The 10,444-nt window shown below is 39.0% G+C and overlaps 1 protein-coding gene across 1 annotated transcript; it reads left to right on the top strand.

The window, feature by feature from the left end:
* The first annotated feature begins 351 nt into the window (after positions 1–351).
* Positions 352–8,685, top strand: prpf38a (pre-mRNA processing factor 38A). Its single transcript, XM_085252553.1, has 10 exons — positions 352–571; positions 2,628–2,787; positions 3,867–3,988; positions 5,170–5,255; positions 5,341–5,451; positions 6,310–6,416; positions 6,559–6,585; positions 6,685–6,776; positions 7,541–7,589; positions 8,428–8,685. The coding sequence occupies exons 1-10, from the start codon at positions 442–444 to the stop codon at positions 8,471–8,473; spliced, it is 930 nt and encodes a 309-aa protein (XP_085108679.1). The 5' UTR covers positions 352–441; the 3' UTR covers positions 8,474–8,685.
* Positions 8,686–10,444: the final 1,759 nt, after the last annotated feature.

The raw sequence follows: 10,444 nt of genomic DNA, 5'->3' as shown, positions 1-10,444 counted from the left end.
TCTAATAGCCCTTACACAGCGTGGAGGTGTGTTTGGGGTCATTGTCCTGTTGAAAAATAAATAATGGTCCAACTAAACGCAAACCGGATGGGATGGCATGTCGCTGCAGGATGCTGCGTTAGCTCTGGTTCAGTGTCTTTTCAGTTTTGAATAAATCCTCAACAGTGTTGCTAGCACCCCCCGCGACCCTGAAAAGGACAAGCGGAAGCGAATGGATGGATGAAATTGAGTGTCGTTTTTTCTTTGTGTGTGTGTCATTTTTGTCCACACGCCATACCAGCTGGCGGCGGTAATGCACCGTTTCGCTGTTTGCCAACAAGAAGAAGCGGAAGGAAGAAGAAGAAGAAGAAGTCGAACCGGAAATAATATTTACTCTTTCCGGTTTGGCGTCTAAGGTTTTCTTTTTTTTGTTCATTTTCTCCATGCCAGAATAGTAGTATCATGGCAAACAGAACCGTTAAAGACGCTAACAGTATACACGGGACTAACCCGCAGTATCTGGTGGAGAAAATCATCCGCACACGAATCTACGAGTCTAAGTACTGGAAGGAGGAATGCTTCGGTCTCACCGGTTAGTAGTGTCACCAGTGAGCTAACGTTAGCTTCATGAGGGCTCATTTTAGCAAGCGGGTTACTATCGACATTAAGCGGGCTCAGTTATATTCTTGGGGAGATAGATAGAGAGATATTTTTAGGCAACAGAAATTATTTTATTTTAGGCTAAAAATTCAAGACACAGTCATACAAGTACAACACACATTAAGATGTGTCCTGAACTGCTCCTTGACTGTGCAAAATATTATAAACAATAAGTAACTTTAAATTAGAAATCGGAAATTTTAAATTAAAAAACTGAATATGTACATTTTGCAAATGGAATATTAAAGTGTTTGTACCATATTAGCACAGCAATGTCTGACCGTGCAATGGAAGTAGAATAAACAAAATTAAGTAACGTAAACACAGTAATTGAACTGAGTGACTATAGTTATTTAGTGTAATGTAAACAGTGACTGGAGTACAACAGTGACCAGAGTAATATAAGCAGTAGGTAAGCAGCATGATCAGTGTAGCAGCGTGTGCCGTAATAATAAATCAGATACGATATGAAATATGACAAGAATATAAAATAAGGTCCTGTTCTAGACCCTTATGGTGATGCTATGAGGGGAGTGGGGGCATGTTCTGATTTAAGCCTTGGATGGTCTGAGGATAGAAGCTCCTCTTGAGTATCTCTGTTTTTGTCCTGATAGTGCGAAACCTGCCTGATTGCAGAAGTTGAAACAGTTTGTTACTGAAGAAAGGCTATAGAAAAAATAAACAAATTTAACACATGGTTCTGTAACATGCCGTTGTGTTAAACGATGTAAATGCAAATGTTTCACCCACATTTGTGACTAAAAACAGACCTGCAAACATATTTAGTTTGACAACATTAAGTCCACGTGGCTCCCAGTTTTATACAGAAGCACTGATAACACAATAGCAGCAGTGATGATAACACTGGCATAGTTTAACATGGAGCTGAACTCTGTTTACACTTACACATGCACCGGGAAGAGCAAATAGGCTTAGCTGTTACAGAGAAGCTGAGGAAAGAAAACGTGTTTCTAGAGCCCAAAAACAGCAGTTGTTCCTGTAACCACCAATAAAACCTATACTGGGAAAAAGGTGGCAGGAGCCCTTCATCAAAGCGCCTGATCAACAAACACCAAAATTTGTTTTACACAGAGAAAAATCTGCAGTAAGCCTCCAAGAGTAGTATTAAAACATGCTGTTAACTTGGTTTCATACCATGTTTATATTACACAGCTTGCTAAAGGCTGATGGCAGCCTTTACAGCCTTACCTGCAGCAAACGGGGGTCTAAAGGGAGACATGGACTGTTCTTGGCCATATTTATTTAAAGGCTTTCGTAACATTTTTCAGATTGCAATTGAAATGGTGTAAAATTTTGTGTTTATGAAATTGCATTAATATTGAAAAAGTGATGTCACTCCCAATTTGGTGCATTCCAGCAAAAGGAATAAATGTTAAAAGACCTCATCTACCTCAGAAATTAGAGACTGTTCTGGCCCTTCCTGTACAGTGTTTTTTACCAAGTCAGTGGGAGTCATTGGTTTCCAGGTCCTCCTAAAGTCCACAGTCAATTCCTTGGTCTTTGTCCCGTTGAGCTGCAGATGTTTCTGCTTGCATCACATGAGGACGGTCCCTTCTGGTGCCTCAGTTGTGCTGATGATCTTGTCAAACACACAATGTTAAAACGCACATATTGTGGTCTTTCTGTCAGGCAATCAACAATCCAGGACACAGCTTGTTGTACTACTTAGGCATTCCTTTCTTCATCTTTCTTCATCTCCTTCTCTGATAGTTGGATACCACAGTAATTGACTCAGAGTGCTAATATGCTAATATGTGAGGGACATCACTCCCCAGTTCTGAAATGGTACTGGTAGTAAAATAGTAGTAGAACTGTAAACTTCTAATCTGTACAAGTCTGTATACCTCTGTTCATTGTCTAATTGGAAACATGTATGCAGGTGCATTTGCAGGCAACAATTGTATACAATGCAATTTGTATTTATAGTTTTTTGTTAACAATGCTTTTGTATGTTGTTTCATCCTCAGCTGAGCTGGTTGTCGACAAAGCCATGGAACTTAAGTATGTTGGTGGAGTTTTTGGTGGAAATATCAAACCCACTCCTTTCCTTTGTCTCACACTGAAGATGTTGCAGATTCAACCTGAAAAAGACATCATTGTCGAATTCATAAAAAACGAGGATTTCAAGTGAGTTTTCTGCAGAGAGAAAAGGAGTAAACACTTATGTTGTGTTAATTTTCTCAACCAAGTTCATAGTGTATAGAATTCACTCAAACTCGTGACACTTTTAGGCACATTCCCACTATTTTGCTTAGCTAAGGTTGTAGCATAGTTGTAAAGATAACAGACCTTTATGAACATTTGACCTTAAGAAAAAGTTGCATGATATTTAGAATACCCATATATGATTTCTTATATGGCTGTATGTTATCAGTGCAAACAGTGGCATTGAGAATGGCATTTTAAATTGCTCTTTATAGCAGTATTATCACTCGAAACTTCAGATCAGTCTATTGACCTTGAAGGAGAGGTCAGAGGTCAAATGTGACAAGATTTTTAACCTTTATATGGTACTTTTTTAATGTTCAAAATACACACTTGTAAGAATCATAACTTAACTTTTTGTTCAGTTGATCTTGGTGGATGTAAGCCAAATTGTAATAGATTATTATGACCCTTGAGTTTTATCTGAATTTCTTCAAAACTTTTTAAGCTTTTGTGTTTACAAATCGAATGATGAACTCAAACACAAATGTGATGAATCACCAGGGCTCTCAAAATCGCTAGCCCGACGCTAGCGATATCTCCGGTCGGGCGACCAAAATCTATCTCAGCCCCGCCCGTCGGGCTATATGATAGCGGGGCTGAGATATTTGTACATTTCTTCAGTTAATTTGTATGAGTGAAACCTATTTTCCTCGGTTTACTTTGCTGCTGTCACATGGCTGTGTATTTGTTGAATACTTTATTGATAATGATTAGGTAAGGAAAATATGTTTCTGCTATTTTGTAAAATTGTTATTAATAAAAAGCTTTGTAAATTGTTTAAGTACTGTTTTATAGTTTTATGTGTTTTTAAATGTCTTTGTGCCTGAATGTGATCTTGCTGATTATAATGTTGCACAGCAGTTTGGTAAACTGTTGTCGGCAGTCAGCAGCGTGTGTAGCACATTTCGTGCTGGATTGATTAAGAATATATTTTTATGTGTGTAACACATAGATGAGGTATGACATGTTCGTGCTCATTTTTTTCCCTTTTCTTTTAGATATGTGCGTTTACTTGGAGCGATGTACATGAGGTTAACTGGAACTGCAGTGGATTGCTACAAATACTTGGAGCCTTTGTACAATGACTACAGAAAGATTAAGAGCCAGAACAGAAATGGAGGTGAGTTTGACAAGTTAATCTATAAATGACTGGACTCTAACTGGTGTTGGAGGGAGGTGAATGATATCGCAATATTTCAAGAAAATTTGCAATAATGATATTTCTGACATATAAAAGAAAAATACTAAACATTTTATTATTTGCTCGCTGCTTGCAATCAGCAGTACTTGCAATGTACAATGTAAGTGCATGAAATGCATTCTCCATCTTTTCACATGAGCTAATGTCACTAATAAACTTCCTAATTTGAAGTGTGAATCTTATTGAAACAAGGCCCCAGCACTAGGAGCATTACAGTGTAGCAGTACTGACAGCATGAGGCAAAGGTGAGCACAAAAGTGGCATAGGTGTTTAAGTATGAAACTACTGGTTAACATTTTAGATTAACAATAATTAAAGTAATTTAACCTTGTAACTTGTCAAGAGCTTGTACAGAATTGTAATATAATAAACCTGAATTATGTTTTTCTAAGTCAATTTTTATATGTTTCATACATTTATTCAATTTATGTTATTTTATACCGAAACTTGAGACAGCACAGTCCAGAGAAGTTAGGAATTCATCAAGCATAACTTTCACCCACTAAAGAATATAAATAAATAAATTACAGTAAAATGTAATTTGACATCTTAATAAAAAAATATCTGTTTTACTTGACTATTGTTCTTCTCTTCTTTTTGTTAAAACAGTATTTTTTTTAAATTCATTGACAGTATTGATTCTGTTTTACGATTGCAAATAAAGAATTTTGACTTTTTTCTCAAAATTCTGAGAAAAAAGTCAAAATTCTGAGAAAAAAGTCAAAATTCTGACTTTTTTCTCAAAATTCTGGAAAAGAAGAAGAAAAAAAAAGGACATGCCCACTTTTTTTTCCCAGTGGCCCTAATCCTCTTCCATACAAAGCACTTGCACATACTAGTGGATTAAACTTTGCAATTTAGGACAACATTGGCAAAAACCTTACATTGGGTGGTTGTTTATATTTGTAGGCGTTGTGCATGTATATGTACACCAATCAGGCACCGATCATTCAATGAGACACTGATTTTTTTCGTCATTGTGACACTTGTTAGTGGGTGGGATACGTGAGGTAGCAAGTAAACATTTTGTCTTCAAAGTGGATGTGTTCGAACCAGGACAAATGCGTAATTTTTTTATTTTTATTTGTAAATTATTACAGAGTTTGAGGTGATGCATGTGGACGAGTTCATCGACGGGCTTCTTCACGCAGAGAGAATGTGTGACGTCATCCTTCCTCGGCTTCAGGTGTGTTAGTGTCATTTTTGTATATCTGACCTGTTTGACGTGCCAATGTCATTGACTTTTCTTTTTTTTTATGCGTGTATTACAGAAGAGGCAAGTGCTGGAGGAGGCTGAGATGCTGGACCCAAGGATTAGCGCTTTGGAGGAGGACTTGGATGAAGTAGAAAGCAGTGAAGAAGAAGATGAGGAAGAAGATAAGGTTAAAAATAAAATTATCAGTAAAAATCTACCATATAAAACTGATGCAATAAATTGGTGGTTTCTGATTGACATGTTCATTTTCCAAATATATTTCTAATGTTTAAAGAGCCCTCACTATAACAAAACACAATATGTTCAACTATCAGCTTTTGTTTAACTGCACAGTTAGCATATGTTCAGCTTCACTGAAACATGAAAATCCATCTGTAATAGCAGTAACGTTCTGTACTGCCACAAGATGGCACCATCCATCCATCTTCATCTGCTTTATCCGAGGCCGGGTCGCGGGGGCAGCAGCCTAAGCAAAGAGGCCCAGACCTCCCTCTCCCCAGCCACCTCCTCCAGCTTATCCGGGGGAACACCAAGGCGTTCCCAGGCCAGCCGAGAGATATAATCTCTCCAGCGTGTCCTGGGTCTGCCCCGGGGCCTCCTCCCGGTGGGACATGCCTGGAACACCTCACCCAGGAGGCGCCCAGGGGGCATCCTTGTCAGATGCCCGAACCACCTCAGCTGGCTCCTTTCGATGTGGAGCAGCAGCTGCTCTACTCTGAGCCCCTCCTGGATTGCCGAACTTCTCACCCTATCTCTAAGGGAGAGGCCAGCCACCCTTCGGAGGAAGCTCATTTCTGCCGCTTGTATCCGCGATCTGGCACCGAATATGTAAAAACTGCAAACACAAGTAATACAGATAGTATTACATAGTGTAAATTAGTTCCTTTGCAATACAATGACTGGTTTAGGTTGCTCAGCTCAGTTATATAGAGGCGTCTGCATAAAATAGCTTCTATGTCCACTGAAAATGTTGTCTGTTAGTGGATTAACTGAAAAATAAAAACATGAATGAATTTGGTTGCAGATGGAGAGAATTCAGACTCCTGAGCCACATAGACGTGGTTACCGTGACAATGACAGACCTCGCCGCTCCCCATCACCACGTTACAGACGCAGCCGTTCTCCCAGACGGTACTCATTGTGCTCATCCTTACATTTTCTTGAGTCTTCATATGTTTGTGAATAAGACAAGTAGACTTGCAGAGCAACCTTTTCCCACATTGAGTTTATACAGTTGCTTTCATTATGGTAAGCTCCATTATTTCTTCTTCAGGAGGAGCAGGTCTCCAAAGAGGAGAAGGTATGACTGCGTTTTGCATTCACTTTAATCTTGTTAAAACTGCACTGCTAGTATGTGTGTCTTACAGGAATATCTGTGTTTTTTATTGTACATAAACAGCCCCTCACCACGGAGAGATCGCCATCGCAGCAAGAGCCCCCGGCGCCACCGCAGCAGGTCCAGAGAGAGACGCCACCGCTCCAAATCACCAGGTAATTAAAGGGGAGATCAGTGTTCTGTGGCCATATGGTGTAACCACAATAACAGACAGCTGAGAATGGGGGAAAATATGGGTTATTAAAGAGTCTGCAGACATTTAAGTTAAAGAAGCAACCAAATATATCATTCATATGATTTAGAACATGTATGTTCTCCATCAACTTGGAGTTCCAAAGCATTTTAGCCATTATATCTTTAACTGCTCACTTACTAATGAACAAAGCACTTTGTTTACAGTTAATCAACCAAAATTAATCGATTGGCTTGTTACTGTTATTTTTGTTATATGTATATATATGTACAGTGGTGACTCGTTTATCGTGGTAGTTACATTCTAATAATAACCCACAATAGGTGAAATCCTAAAATAAAAATAATATATGGTTGAATATATATCGGACATTCTTACCTCCAACAGGGTTTTTAAAAAAATGCATGCAAACCATAAAACACCTGAGCCAGACATTTTTGTGGGACACTCAGGATCAGGGCCAGTGGTCCACAGGATGACTTGGATTCAAATTTGTTTTCATCTGTTTATTTTTTGCAAAGATTTGTGCCACAATATCAGTGGGTTTTAAACCACTGAAATGAAGCCAGCAATCATAGAAATTCATGTTGTTCTTCTGCCATCCTTTTGGCAACTGTGTTTTATGTTTTTAGCACTGGAAATGTTCAAGTTATTTCCATAGTTACATAAGTTTGGAAAACTTTTGTCTATAACTAAAAATGACTTGGTGTCATTGTTGTGATCCAGGTCACCACAGAAGCCACAGACATCGCAGCCATTCCAAGTCCCCAGAGAGGTGAGTATTATTATTATTAATGTATATCTGGGTAACGTTATTTGATTAGTGGGCGCTGTGCTTCCTGGTCTTGATGTCAGTGACTTCGATCTCCTCCTGTGACCAGCTTATTATCCCAGCAGGGTACCTGATCACAGGCATAGGTGTTGATAGCCCAGATCTTGTTCTTACCATTCAGTTGACTCCTTGCGTACTGCTCCTTGGGGCTGTTCATCTTGTAGCCAAACATCTCATGATCACTGCTGCCATAGATCAGCTGGTTAGTCTCGGTAATGTTTGCAGTACGTATTGTCCGTAGTGCTGCATTCACATCATCTAGAAGACCTTCAGAGGGTAATTTATGTAATCTTGGTAACCGGCTACAGAGGGTCCAGGATCCTGTCTTTCAGGTCAATTCCTCTCTCACTTAACGATACTTTCTTGATACCCGGGGCTTCATTCTCACCCAAACTTGGGTATCTACCCCTGACTTGTCGTCTTGGCTCCCCCTTGTGTTGCATTTGTGTTGTTCCTTGCCAGTCTCTAGCTGTGAGAGCAGTTTCTCCATTATACTTTCATGATTTTAATTGTCTATAAACAAGTAACTAAATTAAGTAACTAACAAGAAATAGCACAAGCACACTATACTGTGCCGTAATTTGATATGGGCTAAAGACAGAAAAGAAGGAGGAAGAAAGAGAAATGTGTATTTTTAAGCTCCAGGTTAAAAATAACAAGACAGAGAGGGAGAAGAAAGAGTTTCCCTCTGTGTGCATATTTGTATTCACCAACTCCAGTGTAGTGGTATTAGAATATTCATTGTTTATTTAACTTGGTTTTGTTTTGTTTCACGTTACAGGAGTTCAAAAAAGAGTCACAAGAAGAGTCGAAGAGGAAACGAGTGATTTTTTTCTTTCTTTTTGTTTTTATACCAAACTTTCAGAAATCTGCTTTCTAATTCCTGTGTATTTGTTTTCTTTTCCCTTGTTGTTTTTTTATGGGGGGGGGGAGTATAAATATATAAAATATTTCATGTAAACATGTTCATTGTGCTTAGAATGTGTTTCATAATCTGATTTGATCTGACATTTCAAAAATAAAGGCCCCTAAATTGTGACTCTTTGGATGTTTTAAGGTTGTTGTTGTTGTTGTTGTAATAGAATTAGTGGTAGTAGTAATAGTTGTTATTATTATTATTATTATTATTATTATTATTATTATTAACTGATAGGCAAATGAGGGAAGTTTGAAATTTGTAAATGAGATGAGGGCTGAGGGAACTGAAAGTGTTTTACCACTCCCTGATTTCCACATTTTCTTTGCATGTTTGTAACATATTGAAACACAAGTAAATATGAATTGTAGTTTCTAGAAGCGGTTAGTAGTAAGGGGTTGGGGAAACTTTGACTGTGTGAAGAGGAGTGTGCCCCTGGACTTCCCCTCGATTCCCCCGGAGGCCTGCGTTTGAGTCCAGCCTGTCCGGCCTTGACTATAATAATGACTGTAGAAGCTACCGGAGCACAGAGGAGAAGAGCTGGTGAAGCCTGGACACTGGGTGTTTGTCAAGGTCATAAAAGAAAAACATGGTCAACAACCCAGGTAGGAGGTATGATATCAGACACTGCTGTCCACACCTACTGCTGTAAAAATAGCTGAGCAAAATACCTGGTTACATCGAACTCACTGTGACACACAACGAATCCCACACCTACACAGGAGTAGTTGTAACGGATAATTGGATGTTTTAGACTGCCTCTGAAACTAATATTTCTTGTTGTGTAGCTTGTGCACCTGCTATGCCAACACTGGCCACATCACCATTTCGACTACCATCAGGTAATTGTCCAGCCAGCCTAGCATGCATGCTGCAGATGTTTAGAAGTCCTTCGCTGTCCCCAAGTGTAACCTGTATTTCTTTCTGCATTATTGCATACAGCAGGGCATGCAGGATGTTCGGAACGTGCTGTTGAACGTTTATCCCTAACAACACTGCACCTAATGGCACTAAACCAAGCATTAGAAGGGCTCACTGGCCTGAAATGAGTCAACACTTTTCCATGCATGGTATCAGTCAGCATTTGCGGAAATGAACAGGATATTGAAATCCAACTCGAAGTACCAATCCAGACGCCGCTTTCTCGTGGAAGACCCTTCCCCTGATCAGTCTTGTCAAGGAGATCTACAGATAATTCCTTTGACTTCAGTTTGGTTTGTGCTCTGACTTGCACTGTTAACTTTGGGATTTTAAATAGACAGGTGTGTGCTTTTTCAAATCATGTCCAGTCAAGAGAATTTACCACAGATGGACTCCAACCAAACTGTAGAAACATCTGATAGATGATTACTGGAAACAGGATGTATCAAAGCTCGTTTTTTAGTGTAATGTTAAAGGCTGTGAATACTGTAAATATTATATTTTTGTTTTCAATAAATTTACAAGAATTTAAAGCGAATTTTTTTCCACTTTGCAATTATGGAGCATTGTGTACAGAATCTTTGAGGTGAAAAACAACATGACTCTATTTTGCAATAAGGCTGTAACATGAGAAAATGTGCAACAAGTGCAGTGCTGTAAATGCTTTCCAGATGCAATGTATTTTTGTCAGTAAATGACAGTGACAAAGTTTTCTCATGATAGTCTGTCCTGGTTTAGCAAAACTGTGCACCTACCCTTGTCTGCCGGAAGGATGATGATGATATTACTAAGCGGTATGAGTGCCGCCTTCTCCTTGATACTGATATGCTTACTTATATATTATATATACTTATATGCTTGGGTCTTTGCATTGCTAAGACAGGCCAAAACTTTAATCCACAATAACAGTCTGAATAGGGGAAGAAGCTGTTTGTGGAAGTGTGGGACCTGATTGACCTGA

Source organism: Mchenga conophoros, linkage group LG17, assembly GCF_057382185.1.
Source record: "Mchenga conophoros isolate Kocher_MC1m ecotype Shallow Benthic linkage group LG17, M_conophoros_male_GT1.1, whole genome shotgun sequence".
In the NCBI taxonomy this organism is placed as follows: domain Eukaryota; kingdom Metazoa; phylum Chordata; class Actinopteri; order Cichliformes; family Cichlidae; genus Mchenga; species Mchenga conophoros.
This window is presented reverse-complemented; position numbering and strand designations above follow the sequence as displayed.